Raw genomic sequence first — 22033 nt, forward strand, 5'->3', positions numbered from 1 at the left:
CGTTAGACCCGCGTCTCACTTGGCCCTGAAAAACTATTTTCTCTGAGTGAAAAGACTGTGGCTGGCGCGGCCTGCTCCCATACTAGATATGCCCCACGGCATACTAGATATGTTTCAGTTACTGCCGTAACATCCGTTCCCTGATGGAGGGAATGAGACGTTGTGTCCATCTTACGGGCTGTACTACACAGCTGTAATGGCTGGGCTTCTCAGTGGAAAATCTGAATGAATATGCATTCCAGCTCCCTTTTATACCCGTATGTTGGGGGGAGTGGCATGCAAATTCTAATCACCAATTTTCATTGGCCTTTTTTCAAAGATCTGAAGGTGTTTGGCGCTCTCAAGGTCGACCCCTAGTGTCACTACATAGACACAACATCTCGTTCCCTCCATCAGGGAAAGGAGGTTACAACAGTAAGCAAGATATTTTATGCAATAAAGAATTCTAGAAATTATATCATTATTATGTTTCTATGGACTCTGAAGATTGCAAAGAAAGAGCAATATGCAGTGGATCCATTTGAATTACCTAGCATGATTGGTCACCACATTAAAAAGCATCAATACAAGTTAAGCTTAATCGACAGCATTTGTGGCATAATGCTGATTGCCACAAAAATTAATTTTGACCTCCTTTTCTTAAAAAAATAAAATATATATATATATATAAATTGTGAGACTTATAATGGAACGTTTGAACGTTAGAATACTGACTTTTCCAAAAGTTTAATTTTGTGTGATACAATAACTTAATAACCTTTTCTGTGTAAATTTGTGGCTAATTTTACAACTTTGTTGCCATGATGATGTAATGTTAACAAACTCTAAAACCCTAAAATGACTGTAAAAAGTTTACAGCTCAAATGACACAAATAACACAAGTTTAACAGAAGAATTAAGTGATTTCATAAAATTATAAGGTTCACGTTTCTGTCTTTAAACCCTCCAATAGTTGGCCGTATTCACTTCCATTGTAAGTCTTACACTGTCTTTTCCTTTTTTTCAGAAAAGGAGGGATGAATCAAAATAACATTTTGTGGTAATCAACATTATGCCACAAATAGGGGGAATTGAAATTTTTGTAATATGTTTGTTAACAAAATATTCTTTGCTTTTTTCTTTAAAAAGAAATTTGTAGTCAAACATTTCGTGAATCCAGCTCCTGGTGATGACAGAAGATACATTTTGGGTGAACTGTCACTTTAAGTGTCTTTAGTTCATGGATCTGAGGTTCAACCACTGATCTATATATATATATATATATATATATATATATATATATATATATATATATATATATATATATATATATATATATATACGTACCATTATGTGTGTGATATATATATATATATATGTGTGTGTGTATATATATATATATATATATATATATATATATATATATATAGATAGATAGATAGATAGATAGATAGATAGATAGATAGATAGATAGATAGATAATATGTTATATATAGAGATTTACCATTGTGTTCTTGATAAAAACACTTGATACCTTATATCATGATGCAAAAATGTATGACATTTCTGATCTGAAACTATCCCTTTGTTGCTCTTGCAGAAATATACTCCCGTCACTTCCCATTTCCAACCAAATCCAACCTTTTTGAGAAATTACGATTGTACACAATTCAAAATGAATTGTGAATGAGTGAATACACGTGTAAATTCTTAGGAAAAAACGTACAGTAGAATTTTACTGATTTGAAGTCTATTCTTCAAATGTGTATTTTTTAACATTATGTTTTTAATATATTCCTAGGAATCATAAAGGTTCGCCTAATTGAAGAATCACCCAGATATTAAAATGAAAACATTTTTATTTCTGACTGATACGTCGAGAAAATGTCCTGCTGTTTCTTTAAATAACGTTCGGAATTTTTCCGAATATAACTCACGTTATGATTGGCTTATCTTGAATGTAACAATTTCAGCGCCGCTGTTAAGATGCTGATTGGCTTAGTTGTCACCGCGACCGGCCAATCAGACTTCAGCTCACTTCCCCCTTGCGTTTCGAATTGAGCGCTTGCGTTGAGAGTATTAAATGAAGGCTGTGTGAGACGCACAGGGAGTGTTTGTTTATTTGTTTGGCATCGATGTCTTTATAATTGAGAAGCACTAACTTAACTGACCGATTTTACCGTCTACCGTGCAAGATTAGGCGTTGAAGAAAGAAGATATTTAGTTTAGCTGTAGTTTGAAAAACGAACCGGTGACTCTTCTCTGTCGGTTCAAAACAAAGGCTGACGGAGTTGAGGTGTTTCGGGGGAATCGATCATGCCTCGTCAGGGGAGTAAAAAACAGTCCTCGGTTGCCAAATCAAAGACAAACACTTACAAGAATCAGGTGAGTTCGTGTAATCAGTAAATACTGCTGATTCAGTTACTCTGACTGCTGTTTCAGTTACTCTGACTGCTGTTATTTCATGTTGTGCATAATGCATGACTTATCTTTCTCATCTGCATCTGTTGTCTTTGTTTCAGGAGGATGTTTATAAGGTGAAAAGGACGCCTTCCTCTCCACAAGGCGGACCCAAGAAAAGATCTGCTTTTATTGATCTGACTAATGTAAGAAACTTATTCTTAAGTCTAAGAGAAACTTGCTTAAATTTTTGCTTTAATTTATGCCATTGCAATATAATCACAACCATGCATCCTCAACATATACTGGCCCAGAAAACAAATAGAAGGGTGTACATATAAATTGTGTTAAGTAAACATCAATGCAAGTGGCAAGTATTTTAAGAAAGAGCACAAGCAAAACATTTGACAAATATTTTTGATTGGGTTTAAATTTATAAAATATCTCCAGCTGTTGAAAAAGCACAGTACATACATAAACATACTGTCTTTGCCAACAAATGATGCTTTTCTCAGATATAACTTCAATTTTCAGAGATGTTTTTGCAATGACTTTTAACCAGCCGGTGTCCAGGTGAGTTGTAGTGGATCTGCTCAAGTTCGCACAGGTGTCCTAGCCGAGTAACCAAAGGTTTATTATCAATCAAATTAAATGGGGCTTAACAATAAGGATTTTGGACTAGCATCGCTATCATCTGTCACTTACTGTATGTAAAGACAATTTTAACCTCCTGAAATGTGTTTTTAAACACTAACATTTTGGAATGTGAAATGTATGAACAAGGAAAAACATTTGCCAAAATGGCAATTAAAATCGCATTATCTATTAAAAAACAGCAACATGATTTGTCCTTATTGTACAGCCCTAATTCATAACAGTCAACACATCCCACAAACCCAAATGTGAACGTTTGCAAAAACTGTTAATCTACACGATTAACAAACATGAGACAATAATATATGTGTAAATATAAATGTACAGCATGTTGCACTAACTTTTGACATCTGGAATGTGTCCAAATACTATTTGTCTTCTGTGTGTGTAGTTTATCGAGATGTGTTGTTATATAATGTTACTGTAATTGTTAGAGCATGGCACTAGCAACACCATGGTCATGGACTCAATTCCCAGGGAAAACACACAAAATGTATACCTACAATTCACTGTAAGTCACTCTGAATAAAAGCATCTGCCAAATGCAAAAAATGTCACGTTTCCTTGTGCTTGTGCTATCTCTCTTTAAAAACAAAATGCCACTTGATTGATAAAGCAATGACAGTCATTTATTGTGGCATTTTATTAATGTGTTCCTTTTAATATAGATTGACAAGAATTGTTTTCTGATACCAAAACCTTTGAAGAACACCATGTGAAGAGCTTTGGCTGTTCTGTTTATTCTTATCTGTTTAAACAGACAACCAAAACCCAGACTGGCATCCAGACGAAAAGTGGCAAAACTGACAGTAGGGCTCCAAATGGCAAAGTGATCTGCAGGACTCATGCCATACGCACAGAGTAACCATTAAGCTCCACATACTAGCAATGATTCTTATTTATTTGCATGAAGTGACTGAAATATATCCTGTGTACATTTTGGGTACTAATCTTTTCGGTACTTCTGCAGTTCTAAGGATTTATCTTCTGACGAACAGCCCAAGAAAGCTGAATTTAAAGCAGAGGAATCGCCACTAGATGGTTTCAGTGTCTGCCAACCTGATGAGCCGTCTGCCATCCTAGAACAAAAGGTTAAAACTTGTGTCTGTCACACCTTGGTTTAACTAGTGCTGTTGATAATCATAATTTGGATGTTTTAAATTCATTTTGTTGTCTTTAGAGCTTTAAATATTCCTCTTTGTTTTGTGTTGCTAAGGTGCCTGAGGAGTTTGACATTGATAAAGAACATGCTGGTGACTGTTTCATGAGCCCTGAATATGCCAAAGAAATCTTTGATTACCTTAAGAGCAGAGAGGTAAGAAATATTAGTTAGGTTGTCAAGGCAAGCATCACTATTTCTATTTGCTCATACTTTGGGTTATTGACTAAAAGAGAGGTGTGCTATTACTTAAAGCAATTGAATTTTTGCTTGCCTCTCTTAGGGAGAGGGGGTTCATTTAGAAGTTAATATGTTGCTTACAGAAATAATTCTGGCATTTACAGAATTTGAAAATCATTGATGGATAATTTCAAATGTTGTCTGTTATTTACAAATAAAAAAACAGGAGCACATGCTAAAAGTGCATTCATTTTATGCGGCTGCACAAGCTACTATCCATTCAAAGTAATGGACACAATTATGTTCATTATCAGCACCGAAATAATATTTTTAAAAGGAATGTTGTAAATGTAAAGTCAAAAACCTGACATTGTTTGCCTTATACTGTAGTCCTGAATAAGCAGTGGGTTCTAGCTGTAGATTACTCCTTACTGACCACTTGTGCGTTTATTCAGTTCACTGCTAAAGCAACCGGATGGGACAGGCTTCTGATGGGACCTATAGCCATCATTTGATGTGGCCTGCTACTTTATCCTTGCACTGCAAACGAAGCGCTAAACCCTAAATATAGAGGTATAATGTTTTATTTCATTCATATTTTTCTAGAAGGATGGAAATTTTAGCCAATAGTGTATCCAATTACATAAATGTGTAATTACTATAAAAAAAAGAACAATAAATGTAACTAGATTCGATCAACCGCTGTGCGAAAACCGTAATTCCAATCAGTTAGAAAAAGAATAGAAAGTCAGAACAGTCTGAAGGTCTGTACCAAGTTTGGTGGATGTAGCTTGAAAACTCTTAAGTGGAGTTACAATTAATCATTTTGGTCTTTGTTTAGGGTTTTTGAAGGAAAGAAATTGAAGTGCAGAGACGTAAAATTATGTTTTGAAAGGTTAACATTACATAAAAACAAAATTGGGGATATTTTAAGTAAATAATCAATTTTAAGTTTTCTGTAACTTCAATGAGCTGAGCCATTGGATTAGCCACCCCTTCTTTTCAAAACCTCACATTAAATTTAACAGTTGTAACGAAACCTCTGCTCCAAGTCAGAATGCATTTAAAGGGATAGTTCAACCAAAAATGAAAATTCACTTATGATTAAAGGCCAAAGTATACTTGGGGTGTGTGCATTGAGAATTGCTCCACGTACAGTATGTGTGTATGTGACTAGTCAAGAAAGTCTAGGTGGTCATTTGTGCATGCTCTGGACATTGACTGTACTAAAAGAGTGTCACAATGCAGTTGGATTGCGCATATGTCGAATGCGTTCCTATTCGTTAACGGTCAGAAAAGTATACTCAGAAAGGCAATGCATTCGACCAGGCGCAAGGCAATCTGGAACATGTAAAAACGAAGTATAACTGGGCCTTTACTCACACTCATGATACCCATCTCAGATGTGTATGACTTCTGCACAACACAAATTAAGATACAGGTGAAACTCGAAAAATTAGAATATTGTGCAAAAGTTCATTAATTTCAGTAATTCAACTTAAAAGGTGAAACTAATATATTATATAGACTCATTACAAACAAAGATATTTCAAGCCTTTATTTGATATAATTTTGATGATTATGGCTTACAGCTTATGAAAACCCCAAATTCAGAATCTCAGAAAATTAGAATATTACATGAAATCAATAAAAAAAAGGATTTTAAATACAGAAATGTCGGCCCTCTGAAAAGTATAATCATGCATATGTACTCAGTACTTGGTTTGGGCCCCTTTTGCATTAATTACTGCCTCAATGCGGCGTGGCATGGATGCTATCAGCCTGTGGCACTGCTGAGGTGTTATGGAAGACCAAGATGCTTCAATAGCTGCCTTCAGCTCTTCTGCATTGTTTGGTCTCATGTCTCTCATCTTTCTCTTAGTAATGCCCCATAGATTCTCTATGGGGTTCAGGTCAGGCGAGTTTGCTGGCCAATCAAGCACAGTAATACCATGGTCATTGAACCAGGTTTTGGTACTTTTGGCAGTGTGGGCAGGTGCCAAGTCCTGCTGGAAAATGAAGTCAGCATCTCCATAAAGCTTGTCTGCTGAAGGAAGCATGAAGTGCTCTAAAATGTCCCGGTAGATGGCTGCGTTGACTCTGGACTTAATAAAGCACAGTGGACCAACACCAGCCGATGACATGGCTCCCCAAACCAACACAGACTGTGGAAACTTCACACTGGACTTCAAGCATCTTGGATTGTGTGCCTCTCCATTCTTCCTCCAGACTCTGGGACCTTGGTTTCCAAATGAGATGCAAAATTTGCTCTCATCAGAAAAGAGGACTTTGGACCACTGAGCAACAGACCAGTTCTTTTTTCTTTAGCCCAGGTAAGACGCTTTGACATTTGAAGCCCATGTCCAGGACCCGCCTGTGTGTGGTGGCTCTTGATGCAGTACTCCAGCCTCAGTCCACTCCTTGTGAAGCTCCCCACACATTTGAATGGCCTTTTCCTGACAATCCTCTCCAGGCTACGGTCATCCCTGCTGCTTGTGCACCTTTTTCTTCCACACTTTTCCCTTCCACTTAACTTTCTATTAATGTGCTTTGATACAGCACTTTGAGAACATCCAACTTCTTTTGCAATTACCTTTTGAGGCTTTCCCTCCTTGTGGAGGGTGTCAATGATGGTTTTCTGCACAACTGTCAGGTCAGCAGTCTTCCCCATGATTGTGAATTCAACTGAACCAGACTGAGAGACCATTTAAAGGCTCAGGAACCCTTTGCAGGTGTTTAGCTGATTAGAGTGTGACACTTTGAGCCTACAATACTGAACCTTTTCACAATATTCTAATTTTCTGAGATTCTGAATTTGGGGTTTTCATAAGCTGTAAGCCATAATCATCAAAATTATATCAAATAAAGGCTTGAAATATCTTACTTTGCTTGTAATGAGTCTATATAATATATTAGTTTCACCTTTTAAGTTGAATTACTGAAATTAATGAACTTTTGCACGATATTCTAATTTTTCGAGTTTCACCTGTATTTAGAAGAACTCTGTTGGTCCTCACAATGGAAGTGAATGGGTGCCAACATTTTGAAGATCCAAAATCAACAAATGGAGCATAAAAGTAATCCATATGAATAAATGTAAGAAATAATCCATGTGTTCAGACACTATTTGATAGGTGTGGGTGAAATGGATCAATATTTAAGTCATTTTTTATCATAAATTCTCCTCCCTGCCCATTAGGGGGCACTATGCACGAAGGATGTGAATCATCAAAAACAGATGGAGAATGTGAAAATTGGAAATTGACTGCATCAAGTCAATTTTATTTGTATAGTGCCTTTCAAGACACGCATCGTTTCAAAGCAGCTTTAAAGAAGATCAGGCATTAACAGGCAATAAAACTGTAATGTCTATAATGTTGATGAATCATCATTGTGTAATTAGATAAAATACGATTGTTTATTGTGTTTAAAAATAAGTAATTAAATAATAATTGTATTAATAACCCCAGTGAGCAAGCTGAAAGCAACTGTGGCAAGGAACACAAAACTCCATAAGATGTTGATTAATGGAGAAAAATAACCTTGGGAGAACCCAGACTCACTGTGGGGGCCAGTTCCCCTCTGGCTAACATCATGAATATAATGCCAATATTACTTATGTATAGTTCAAGTCATGGTTTAAAATTATTAAACTAAGTGTTAAGTGTCAGTGTTTAAACAGTTTTTGTATGAACTGTAAGATTAATGTCTTTGATGGATTAACTGCAGAAGTTCACATGGATGCAATTGTCCTTGATAATTGGCTGATGAAGGCTTTTGCTGGCAATTGTTAGTCTATGTATTCCATTTCAAGATCGAAGTCCATCATGGGTGTGAAACGCAGTTCAACCTGGCCAGTAATTTTGGTGAGGTTTGGTCCATCCTAAATCCAAGGTTCAGACAATGGCATATGAAGTATCCCATACTTCATACAACTCTTGTGGTTGGAGTTGGCATCAGTTCATCCTCTAAAGTCCATCATAATAGACTGAAGTGATGTTTGGCTGGCACCGGCTGCATTTAGTCATCATTCAGCGACAAGTGCGGAATGGTGCTGGAGAAGCAGGGAGAAGAATTTATAGTAAAAAATATGTATTTATTATATTTTATATATATTTATTTTATTTGTATAGCAACTTGTTATTCTAAACAAAGAATTGCTATCTGCAATAGTGATGCCATTACCATCAAGCCAAGAACAATTGAATTTGTTTTTAGTTATCATGGTAATGAGACGTGACTGGAGCACTGTTTCAAGATCAGAAATGTAGCAATTTCTAGACACTCAAGAACGGGCCTGTATTAAAGAAATATCCTAACTCAAGAACCCTTTCTTCTCTTTGAGGATCCTTACTGAACTTGTCAGGTTTTAAAGGAATAGTCCACGCAAACATAATAATTACTCATCCTCTAGTTTTGAACCCATATGTCTTCTGTGGAACTCCAATCCTGGCTGCTTCTTTACCATATAATGAAAGTGGGCTAGGGCCATACAGTAGCTGACTTCAGAAGGATGTAAAAATCTTAATAAATAGATTTTTATGCAATTGAATTTATTTTTTAAAATCTTCAACAGTTTCAGGTTTGCACACTACATCAACTGGATAACTCAAATCTTAAAGAGCACCTATTATGGTTTTTCAAATATTACCTTTCATGTGTGTTATATAGCTGTTTGTGAAAGTAAAAAAGTCTTATATTGTTCTTGACTCCCAAAGAAAGAACAGATTCTGAACACCTTAAACGAGTCGTTAGTAATTCCATACTTACTTCCTGTACTAGCCTACGTAATTTGGTAACAAAAACCAGCCTCTGGTCTTCATTGGCTGCTCACGAACATCTTTGATCTGCCCTCAAACACCTAAGTGGTAGACCAATCACAACAGACTGGGACATCTTACCAATCAGAGCAGAGTAGGCTCTCTGAAAGGAGGAGTTTAGAGTGAATCCTTTAGAACGGATCACTGAAGGAGTCGTTTTTTTTTTTTTTTTTTACACTTGGGGGAAAAAAAGGTAATGCTGCAATTTAAATTATGATCAAATTAAAGTGAATTTTTACCTTGTATGCATGTAAATCTATTGTATGAGTCCTTTAAAACAAAATTAGGCACATTAATTTTTCAAGAAATTTGGTTGGAAGTGTAATTTAGTTGAATACATTTCAGGATTCTTTGTTTTTTCCAGGAGAAATTTATCTTATGTGATTACATGCACAATCAGCCAGACCTAAACCAAGACATGCGAGCCATTCTTATTGACTGGATGGTGGAGCTACAGGTATTTATACTTTTAACCTTATACATTCTAATTTTTGTCCTTTTTGTTTTGGCTTTACTTTTAATTATACCCCCTCTATGTAAAGGAAAACTTTGAGCTGAACCACGAGACTCTGTATTTGGCAGTGAAGATCACAGATCACTACCTGTCAGTGACTGTCATCATGAGGGAATCGCTGCAGCTCATTGGTTCCACCGCAATGCTCATCGCTGCCAAGTTTGAGGTGAATGGGCAAAACACTGTGCTTTCGAGGTCATTAGGGAGTTCTAGTGAAATAGTGACATTCATTGTGAACATTTGTTTTTCCAATGTAAATCCGTACACTGTTGAGCATTATAAGCATTCGTCTTTGTTATACAAGTAATGTTATTTAAAGCGTTGTTTGATCATCTTACAGGTTCATGAAAGGATAGTTCAAACCGATATGAAGCAATCATCATTTACTTGTCCTCATGTTGTTATGATTTTGTTCCCTGTTGAGCAAGAAATGCATTTTGAAGAATTTCTGGGCTGTTCTTTTCCATACATAGGAAGCAGACCGTGACCATGAGCTGTCAAGATCCAAAAAGATTAAAAAGCACTCTTTTTATACTTCATAAAATACTTCATATGTCTTGTGCAGTGTATTCCAAGTCTTCTGAGACCATACAATACTTTTTTGTGAGGAACACACTGAAATTGTTAGTAACCGAGTCGTTCCCTATCGAGAGGTCTCTCCTATTGCGTAAGTAGCTTACGCTATGGGAACCCCATGTAAAACACAGTGCGTGCTGACTTCGCTCTATAAAGCCAGAGGCAGATGCCTGAGCCTTAAAGCAAAGTGATTATTCCACGAGCCGGCCAACGGCGAGCTACATAATGGGATAGTATAGAGCGCCCTTCCAAGGTGGTCCATGGTGGGGCGCTCATAGTACAAACACAAGCACATATCTTATGTACTGAGTTTTCTATGTGCTGATATGCATAAAAAGCCCTCTAAGTCAGTCAGAGACGGACCTTGTAAGGGAGGAGATAATGCTCAGCATATACATACTCCAGTCCATTCTACAGTCAGGCTGATAGAATGTTGGAATGCAATGAGGGGACCTGTAGGTTATAAAACCTGATAAATGTCTAAGGCGAGGCCCAGCCCACCACCGCACAAATATCTTAAATGGGTATCCCACTCGACCAAGCCCACGAGGAGGCCATGCTCCTCGTAGAGTGAGCTCTGACGCCTAACGGGCATTGAAGGCCCTTGGCTTCATAAGCTAGCGCTATAGCATCCACTATCCAGCGCGATATTCTTTGCTTTGAGACTGCGAGACCTTTAGTGCGGCCGCCAAAGCATACGAATAATTGTTCCGTCTGTCTGAACAGGGCAGAACGTTCCAAATATACTCTTGAGCGCCCTGACGGGGCAGAGTAAATTAGCGTTGCTTTCGTCTGCTGGGGACGATAGCACTGCCAGAGATATCACCTGTGCTCTGAAGGGTGTGGAGAGCACTTTAGGAATATACCTGTGCTTTGGCCTAAGGACAACTCTGCAGTCGTTAGGTCCAAATTCCAGGCAAGCAGTGCTTGATGACAGCGCGTGCAGGTCGCCCACTCTCTTGACTGAAGCGAGCGCCAGCAAGAGCGCAGTTTTGCTGTTTAAGGTGCACGGTTCGGAGAGGTTCTAACGGGGCACTCTTGAGTGCGTCCAGGACCGTGGCCAGGTCCCAGATCGGCACCGAGGGGGCGAGGAGGGTTCATCCTCCTAAGCCTCTTAGGAAACGAATGATTAGATCGTTTTCCCTAATGAATGTCCTTTATCAGGATTGTGCGACGCCACTATGGCAGCCACATAGACTTTGAGCGTGGAGGGTGTGCGGCCCGCCTCCAGCAGCTCTTGCAAAAAGGCGAGTACACTTGGTATCTCACACGATTTGGGGTTCAAGCTCTTGGTATCACACCAGTCACTGAACACTTTCCACTTTTGGGCATATAAGCGCCTCGTAGAGGGTGCTCGTGCCTCAGTGATGGTTCTCAAACTCCACTGGGGAGGTTCTCGGGAACCCGTTGAGGGGCCATGCATGGAGGGCCCTCCATAGAGTGCAGGGAGCTCAACCTAAGTCCACCCTGGCGATTTATATACGAAACTACCGTCATGTTGTCCGTTCGGACCAGGACGTGTTCGTTTTTCAGGTACGGAAGCAGGGCTCTGAAAGCCAAGGCGACCGCCTTCATTTCCAGACAGTTTATATGTAGGCGCTTTTCCGGGATTGACCAAAAGCCGGAGACAGGCCTGCCCTCGTAAAGGGCTCCCCCATCCTATTTTGGAGGCATCTGTCGTGATCATTTTTCTCGGCGTGTTCACGCCCAGACTCACGCCGGTTTGATACCAGTTGATGGCTTTCCAGGGCATCAGGGCTTTTATACAGCCGTGATTCGCTCTGATCAAAAAGTGGCCCGAGCGCCACGCGTGAGTGGGGACACGGCTCTTGAGCCAGCGCTGGAGAGGACGCATGTGCAACAATCCTAGCTGGAGTACAGCTGATGCCGAGGCCATGAGACCGAGCATTCTTTGAAATCGTTTGACGGTAGCGCTCTTTCTGAATGATGTTGCAAGGCGTCGAATAGAGAGCGCGCTCTGATGAGAGGCACGCTGTCATCTGCACTGAGTCTAGCACTATTCCCAGAAGAGATATTCTGGCTGGGGGATAGCACGCTCTTTGCAAAATTGATTCTCAGACCCAGGCATTCTAGATGGCTGATAATCCAAGATCTGTGCGTCGTTAACTGACCCTCTGATTGTGCTATGATTAGCCAATCGTCGAGGTAATTCAGTATTCGCACTCCCGCTGTCTCAGGGGAAAGTGCCGTGTCCATACATTTCGTGAATGTACGGGGGCCAATGATAGGCGAATGGTAGTACTGTGTACTGGTATGACTGTCCCTCAAAAGCGAATCTCAGAAAAGGCCTGTGATGAGGCGCTATCGAATGTGAAAGTAAGCGTCTTTCAAATCCACTGATAGAAACCAACCCCGGGCGAACTTGCGCGAGGATATGTTTGGTTGTTAACATTCTGAACGAGCGAATCATTAAAGCTTTGTTCAGATGTCTGAGATCTAGGATGGGGCGGAGGCCACCGTCCTTTTCGGACGAGAAAATAGCGGCTGTAAAAACCCGCCTCGCTCATAGAGGGAGGAACAGTTTCTATAGCGCCCTTCTCTATCAGTTCGAGCACCTCGGTGCGTAGAACATGTGACACATCTTTCCTCACTTTTGTCTCGACCACCGCTGAAAAGCGGGGTGGTCTGCGAGCGAATTGAAGTGAGTGTTTTATTATGTTCAAAACCCATTTTGGCATGTCGGGGATTTTTTCCCAGGATTTTGTTCGCACAGATATGGGCTGAATGTTGGCTGGGGGCGTGTCGCAGTGACGTATGGGCCCCACCGGCAAATTGCCTTGTGCTAACACTGAGCTTACAGCTCTGAGGCGCGGGCGCGCGCTGAGCAGCTTTGTTGAGTGCCGAGTGCAGGGGTGCGTGTGAGCTTACAGTCACGCACGCTATCTCCGTAATGCTCGCATCGTGAGCTGGAGAAATGTTTGAAACTGTATAGACAGTGTTTACAGGTGGGGGTGCATACATTGTAATAGGCACGCGCGCCACTTTCATAAAGCTTCCCGCTCTTAGCGGGGAGATTCTTGGCTCGCGCGTCGCATCTGTGATGCTTGCGGCATGAGACAGAAAACTGTTTGAAACTGTGGCCCTGTCCCAAATGGCACACTCCGGACTTGTGGACTTCCTCAGAGTCCACACTTCGGTGACGTCATGTAGTGCAGACTTATAGGGCCCCTCGCGCAAGTCCACAAGGGCGCATTGAGAAGTATTTTTGGGACAGACTCGATCGTGAAGCGTGGTTATTGTTGGACAGGAGCTGCAGGTTCGGTTCGGGGAAATATGCTGCCTATTGTTGTTGTTTTTACTATTGTGTTTGCGAGATGGCTTGCCATGCAGAGAAATCACATTTATACGCTCCGGCGTCGTAGAAGACAAGATTATTTTTCATGCATACAAATGCTGATGTTATGCACGGAGGAAAGGGTAAGCAAGTAAATGTTATTGACTTTGTAGATAAACATATAACTTGTCAAAAGTCGTTAATGCATTAAGTCATTATTATTTGATTTACTGTTTAATTTTCTTTTTTCTTTATATATATATATATATATGTATTTTATATTTTTTATGTGTACCTTGTTTTTTTATGTCGTTTTTAATTTACAGGTTTAAATATCCATACTTCACTTACATATGACTCAGTAAAGCCCTGCCATTCGGTTCTATATAATGAATCTTACGATCAGCCTATTATTCAGCGCTATTACTATGTTTGAGACATCAACCACTGGTCGATGACCATAATGTTTGTATAAACTGTAGGTAACAACTGGTAAAATGTACACAGTCATAAAAACCATAATGATACTTACACTTAAATATTTTCTTCTCAGCCAATTGTCTGTGTCCGTGAGCGAAAGCGCTCTTCACACCAGTTGTCTGATTGGCCTTTCGCAAGGACTCCTGGGTACTTGAAGTGCGTGAAGCCTGGATCTATGCGGGTTTCGCGGAAGACCGCTTCAAGGGTACAAAGGGGGTGCTGCTGAGCACACTTCAGAGCGTTAAAATGCTAAATGGGACGGCCTACGGACTCGTAGACTCAGCGAGCACGCGCAATTTAAGTCCACGAGACCGAAAGTCCGCATGAAGTGCGCCATTTGGGACAGGGCCTGTATGTGCAGCGCTTATGGGTGGGGGTGCATCTACTGTAGTAGGCACGCGCGCCACTTTCATAAAGCCTCCCGCTCGCGGCGGGGAGTTTTTGGCCATGCATACAGTGTTTGTAATTGTGGGAATGCGCACTTTAGTGTGGACACGTGACCTCTTAGTAACACAGGCAGAAAATGTGCTAACACTGAGCATACAGCTCTCAGAGGCGCGGGCGCGCGCTGAGCAGCTGTGTTGAGTGTCGAGTGCAGGGGTGCGTGTGAGATTACAGGCACGCGCGCTATCTCCGTAATGCTCGCAGCCGGAGAAATGTTTGAAACTGTATAGACAGTGTTTACAGGTGGGGGTGCATACATTGTAATAGGCACGCGCACCGTTTTCATAAAGCTTCCCGCTCTTAGCGGGTAGTTTCTTGGCTCGCGCGTCACATCTGTGATGCTCGCGACATGAGCCAGAGAATTGTTTGAAACTGTATGGGCAGCGCTTATGGGTGGGGGTGCATATACTGTAGTAGGCACGCGCGCCACTTACATAAAGCCTCCCGCTCGCGGCGGGGTGTTTTTGGTCATGCATACAGTGTTTGTAACTGTGGGTGTGCACACTTTAGTGTGGACACGTGACCCCTTAGTGACACAGGCAGAAAATTTGCTAACACTGAGCTTACAGCTCTGAGGCGCGCGCGTGCGCGCGCTGAGCAGCTTTGTTGAGTGCAGGAGTGCGTGTGAGATTACAGGCACGCGCGCTATCTCCGTAATGCTCGCAGCAAGAGCCGGAGAAATGTTTGAAACGACATTGTTTACGGGTGGGGGTGCATCTACTGTGGTAGGCACGCGCGCCACTTTCATAAAGCCTCTCGCTAGCGGCGGGGTTTTTGGCCATGCATACAGTGTTTGTGTGTAGGGGTGCGTGCAGGACAGCAGGCACGCGCCCTACATTTATAGTATTTCCCGCTTTTACTGGGGAAGTGTTTATAACTGTGGGAACAGTGCTTGTGTGTAGTGGTGCATACATGACAATAGGCACACGATCTACATTTATGGGGCGTCCAGCTCGAGCTGGGAAAGTATTCGGCACTGTTTGGACCGTATTGATATGTGGGAGTGCGCACTTTAGTGTGGACACGTGACCCCTTAGTGACACAGGCAGAAAATGACTCTTTTTGTGATTTCTGTGTGTTGCCGTGAAAACGGCGTTTGATTGCAGGTGAGCGAGTTCTGTGACTGGCCCATTGACTGCTTTACAGACATTTCCAGCCGCCTGTAAGGGGACTGGGTAATGTTTTACACGTTTTGCTCGCTGCAGTGAAGCGTTCAGCGAACTCTCTTACCATGCTGGTGCCGTGCTCGTCGCTAATGTCGACAGCGCGGGTCGAAGGTCGGCGAGCCCGCCAGTCGCCGGATGCAGCGCCAATTGGAAAGGCTGTCATCCTTTTCACCGTCGTCCCCTGGCGCGCCGAACGAGATGAGACCCACCGTTCTGTTGGAGGGGTGCTGGTCCGTCTGCCTGAGTTGGACTGGCGACGGGGAGTTCTCGGGTGGTGGTGAAGCACGCGTGCTCTGGCGGCCTCCGTGAGCGGCGCTTTTTCTTGAACAGAGGGGACGGCAGCATGGTGGTAGCAGGCTCGTTCGCGGCGAAGCGAGCGCGCGGCTTGTTGAGGCCCAGGGAGTCACATTCGGGGCATCCGCCTCGAGTGAAAGCAGCTTCTGCGTGGTCAGGTCCCAGGCAGCGAGTGCAGATAATGTGACGGTCCCTGTCAGGAAGAAGGCCTCTGCACGAGGCGCAGGTCGAAGGCATTTGGAACAACGCCTCGAATTTGCTCTTTACTAAATACAAAAAGTGTCGCTAAGGCGAACACTTGCAAAGTAGCTTAGTAAAAGGATATAGTGATGCACGCCGGATGGCGTAGCAGAAGGCTTCGAGGCGGCTGAAGGCGCCGGCGTCCTCTTAGCAGTCCTGCTGTAGGCTTGTCAAAGGCGGGCGAAAGACTCCAACAATCCGGAGGATCCAGCGAAGAGGAGGTCTTCGCTGAAGGAGATTAAATCTAAAGGAACTCGTGATGGCGGGGTGCCCATTATATAGCCTGGCTATGCTAATTTCGGCGGGCTCTGAGCGCTGAACGCGTAGGCGCCCATTGGTTCTGCGCGTTCAGAGTCGCCCGTCATTGGTTCGAGCAGTTGCCGCAGCACAGCCAATGACCGAGCTGCCTCGCTCATTACTGTCTGCTGTGCAGCTGCAATGCGTTTTACATAAAGACTTCAATATTTCTCGAGAAACGGAGTTTTCCCATAGCGTAAGCTACTTACGCAATAGGAGAGACCTCTCGATAGGGAAACTTTATTAACGATTTATTCGAGTTTTTAAAAATGATTTATTGATTGTGTTTTTTTTTATCTATGACTTTCTAAGACAACATTTTCTTAGTCTCTCCTTACTGTCTAAATTGAATGAAATCCCAGATGCAGTTTATTGTGCAACCAAAATCCCAATAATCTAGATAAAAATATTTGGTGGATAACATATGTTTATATTTTACCTGCAGTTGCTGCGGTCATACTCCAGAACCTTCCAACACTTCCCATGAGGGAATTTATTTCTTTTTTTTTTCACAAACTAAAGCCATTAATTTCTGCTGATAATCAATGGTTCCAAAAGTAGACACAATTCTACTGTATCTGACACAATTATGTTTGTAATGTCATCAGGAACGGTGTCCTCCATGCGTTGATGACTTCCTCTACATTTGCGATGATGCCTACAAAAGACAGGAGCTCATTGCCATGGAAATGAACATCTTACGGGGTCTCAACTTTGATATTAACATCCCAGTGCCTTACCGATTCCTCAGACGCTATGCAAAGGTCAGACCACCCAAAAGACATGACCTCAAGCTGCTATTGCTTTTTGGGGAAAATTGTCAACATTTATGACATTTTTTCAAAAGGCTACACTTAACCTATAAATGCCATTTCTCCCAATAATACTTTCTCATGACTAAACTGATCCTGCAGGTAGCCCGTGTGAATATGAAGACCCTAACGCTTGCGCGCTATGTGTGTGAGTCAAGTTTGCTGGAGGTAGAGCTTGTGTCAGAAAGAGCGTCTCGCCTGGCCTCTGCCTGCCTTCTACTGGCTCTCATCACCCAAGGCCTTGGAGGATGGGTAAGGAAAAGAGATACTGCATTTAAGACCCCAGTAAACTGGTTGAATTGAATTTTAATGTGAATGGAAGCATGACACAAAACCTATATTGTTGTTTCTCAAATGATCTACTTGCAGTGTACACTTTGTAAAATAGATGTAAATTGGACGAGAGGCCCTTTACACTAAATTTTGGGTCCCCCTGCAGGCCGTGCTTCTCTAGGAATATCTCTGATGATTGGTCAAGCATTTTTATTGGCGAGAATTTGCAACAGACATCCAATAATTGAAATGTCAATGTACGTGATTTAAAGTGTATGAAATTAAGTACTGCTGCACAAGTGAAGAGTGTTCAGGGAATCTAAACGAGCAGTTATCTACAATCTGACATGGTTATCACATTTACTTAAACTTTCCTAATCAGATAATTTGCCTGTTTTGAGCTTTGTTGATTTAGTTTAGAGATTTCACTGTTTGGGGAGCAACATTGCAGACATCTGTTGTTGGTACATTGTAGGCTGTTGTATGTAATGCAGCCTCCTTAAAATCTTGTCCATAGTTTACTTGGTAAATGAATGCTGTTTAAAAGTAATTTAATGCTGTTTGAATGTCAGTGTAATACAGATTATGGAAATAATAGCACCACAGAAGGAAGAGATATCATTGGGATACGTGGAGATGCTTTCAATGATAAAGTTGACCTTCGGTCTCCATGTGGGTTCTGCCTTTATTCTGGTATGAAATAGTTTATGATCTGAGGTCCCACACTACATTTTCTTTTTTCTTATTTAATATCCAGTTTCACTCCGAAATGTCTTACATTACAAAATTTTAATGGTTTGCTATTGCCGATATATGTTGACTTTAAGCTGACTGCAATGTCAGCAAAAAAAATCACTTTAGAGTTTAACAATGAAGCATCATTGAGCCGTAGTTCCACTATTGGTAAATAAGATTAGTTTGGCTGGGGCCTGGGTAGCTCAGCGAGTATTGAAGCGGACTACCACCCCTGGAGTTGCAAGTTCGAATCCAGGGCATGCTGAGTGACTTCAGCCAGGTCTCCTAAGCAACCAAATTGTCCTGGTTGCTAGGGGCCTATAATATATATGGCTTCTCAGTCCATATGTGCAAGTTCTGTTTACTGTTCTTGTTAGTTGTAAACATTACAGGATTTTGCTCTCCTCTCCAGACTCCAGCTCTGCAGTATCATAGTGGCTACTTACTGGTTGACTTGAGTCCTTTGGTGAGGAAGTTGTATGCGATGCTGGCAAGTCCTTCAAATGACAAACTTAAAGCTGTGGACAACAAATACTCCCACAGGTTAGTGAAAAGATACTAATCCGATAAAGAAGTTCACCCAGAAATTAAAATTTGGCATTAACTCACCCTCATGTTGTTTTGTTCTGTGGAACACAAAAGGTGATTTTTTTCTATCTTTTTTTTTTTTTACATAATTATAACGAATGAGGACTGGGCTTGTCAAAGTTTTTTAGAGATTTATTATAAGGGATTTTCTAAGGACTCTTCAATGTAGACCTGCTTCAGACGGACGTCTTACATTGGTTGTCGCATCATAAACGCTGTTTTTACGTCGCTGTGTTAAGTTAAACGTAGTTTAAATGCTGTGTTTGAATGCAATAACGAGACTCCTTTTGTGCTGTCTGCTGTGGTTATGTGTGGTTTGTTCTCTGTATATGATGTGTGTAGGAAAATATCACGGTATACGGCATTACAAAATTATTATCATCAGTTGCAATGACCCTTAAAAGTACGGAAGAGGATTAGGGCCAAGCAATAATAAAAAAATAAAACCATCTCGAGAATAAAGTCATTATAATGCGAGATTAAACTCGTTAAATTTCGAGAAAAAAGTCGAAATACAATCTTGAGAATAAACTCATTAAATATCGAGATTAAAGTCATTATAATGCGAGATTAAACTCGTTAAATTTCGAGAAAAAAGTTGAAATACAATCTTGAGAATAAACTCATTAAATATTGAGATTAAACTCGTTAAATATCGAGAAAAAAGTCGAAATACAATCTTGAGAATAAACTCATTAAATATCGAGAATAAAGTCATTATAATGCGAGATTAAACTCGTTAAATTTCGAGAAAAAAGTTGAAATACAATCTTGAGAATAAACTCATTAAATATTGAGATTAAACTCGTTAAATATCGAGATTAAAGTCATTATAATGCGAGATTAAACTCGTTAAATTTCGAGAAAAAAGTCGAAATACAATCTTGAGAATAAACTCATTAAATATCGAGAATAAAGTCATTATAATGCGAGATTAAATTTAATCGAGTTTTTCTCGAAACACAACGACTTTATTCTCGATATTTAATGAGTTTATTCTCAAGATTGTATTTCGACTTTTTTCTCGAAATTTTACGAGTTTAATCTCGCATTATAATGACTTTATTCTCGAAAAATAAAAAAAAATATTTTTTAAAATTTTGCTAAGATTTCAAACAAACTTCTTTCACATTGTCATTATGGGGTATTGTTTGTAGAATTTTGAGGAAATTAATTAATTTAATCCATTTTGGAATAAGGCTGTAACATAACAAAATGTGGAAAAGGTGTGTGTGTGTGTTTCATTAACTAAAATTTGCGTTTTGACACGTATTAAAATTTATTTAAAAACTTCTGTTTTTGCAAATGCTTAGGACCATGTGATATTTCAGTTTATCTTTTTTAATAAATGTGCAAAAATGTCAACAATTCTGTGTTTTTCTGTCAATATGGGGTGCTGTGTGTACAATAATGAGGAAAAAAAATGAACTTAAATGATTTTAGCAAATGGCTGCAATATAACAAAGAGTGGAAAATGTAAGGGGGTCTGAATGCTTTCCGTACCCACTGTAGCATTGTAATGGGGCCAAGTCACCATTTTAAATTAAGAGTCCCTGGTATGTTTCAGGCTTGTTTATAGTTTTAAAGTCCTGCATTATGTACCAAATCTTAATTTATTACTAATATTATTAGGATTTTGGTTGAACAATAAACTTCATCTGGGATTTTATTCATTTTAGACTGCATTTGTGTGCCTGGGCCCATCATAGTATTGAGAGACAAAGAAAACTTTTTAACATTTCTATAAATCAATTTTATAAATCAGCTGATTAACAGGTTATCTGTGTTTTCCACCACCTTATCTGTCGATATAGACAAAAATCCAATGTAGGTCGACCTCTAGTGGATATGTGCCTTAAGGTTAAAATACACTTATTTACTTATATTCTACAGAAGGTTTGGAACGTCATCTGGGTACATTTGAATGACTTTTCTTTGTGAACTACACTTATGGATGAATAGATGGATTTTTGTGTTGTTTGAACAGTCTTCACCCTTAATCCTTTTTTTATTTTTTTTTTGCAGAGTCTTTTTTGAGGTGTCAAAAATTCCCTTGGTTCATACTGACAAATTGGAAGAGGCATTAATGGTTATCTGAGAATGATTTTATGCTTTGTAAATATGTTATTTATTACTTTGTATAAATATATTGTGTGATAATGAGTACAGTAATTATTCAGGTTTTTTATATTATTATTTTTATTGTTGGGATATTATGTTGTCACACATATGACTGTTACCAAAATATGTTGATCAGTGATTAAACTTATTAATTTTAGCATTAGGAGAAGGCTAAGATTATGCCTCGTGTCATTAAAATATGATTAACTTTTTGATCTTGCCATTGGCATGTTTATATGAATTTGTATTAAGGATTTTATGTTTAAAATATTTTACGATGTTTATCATAATATTTCTTGATGGAACCATGTTGTTGCACTGAAATAATACTATTTTTAAATGGCTTTGTTTTAAAAAATATATATAATATTAATAAAGAAGATGGTCCCTCTTGTTCTATTTCACAGTTGTTTGCTGTGTACTCTTGTCTATGCTGATGAATAGAGTCAGATTGTTTTGGCAAAGATGAGACTTTTTAAAATTTTATTTTTATTGTTTAGCACTTGGCATATTGTTATTTATCGTAAAGATGTCAGATAAAAAACTGCAGTCTCCTGTGATGCCTGTCTCCTATTCATATTCCTCTTCATGTATTTTTATTAAATCGGCCACATGTCTTTTTGCATTACATGTGGTGTCATCAAGTGCCATAGCCATTAATACATGTCTCAATGGACTCTCTTGAGACACTGAGGATGCAAACCCACCGTCATGAGTATGTCAAACCCTGTCACTCCTTTCTATTTGGCATAATAAAATTAAGCGTGACGGGGTAACAACACGGAAAACACATGTGCTATCGGACTTTTTAACTAATTAAAAAGAGCATTTCAGAAGGAATGTTATGACAAGTACTTTTTACAACAACCATGTTGTAGATCTGTTCATATATAGTATTAAACAATTGTGCAAAGCAGAAAACTGCTAAATTTATAAAATGTTTGTCTGAGTCTTGCTTGAACTGCTGGATTTAGGATAGCATGAAGAGAATCCAATGAGTTTTAAT

The 22033-nt window shown here is 39.9% G+C and overlaps 1 protein-coding gene across 1 annotated transcript; it reads left to right on the forward strand.

Annotated features, from left to right (window-relative positions):
* Positions 1-2085: 2085 nt before the first annotated feature.
* LOC127624780 (G2/mitotic-specific cyclin-B3-like) lies at positions 2086-21752 on the forward strand. The gene is made up of 11 exons (XM_052099657.1): positions 2086-2364; positions 2502-2585; positions 3794-3894; positions 4004-4124; positions 4250-4348; positions 9557-9649; positions 9735-9872; positions 17107-17262; positions 17413-17562; positions 18731-18861; positions 20932-21752. The coding sequence occupies exons 1-11, from the start codon at positions 2296-2298 to the stop codon at positions 21002-21004; spliced, it is 1215 nt and encodes a 404-aa protein (XP_051955617.1). The 5' UTR covers positions 2086-2295; the 3' UTR covers positions 21005-21752.
* Positions 21753-22033: the final 281 nt, after the last annotated feature.

The sequence above is a fragment of the Xyrauchen texanus genome, chromosome 31 (genome assembly GCF_025860055.1).
Source record: "Xyrauchen texanus isolate HMW12.3.18 chromosome 31, RBS_HiC_50CHRs, whole genome shotgun sequence".
Taxonomy (NCBI): Eukaryota; Metazoa; Chordata; class Actinopteri; order Cypriniformes; family Catostomidae; genus Xyrauchen; species Xyrauchen texanus.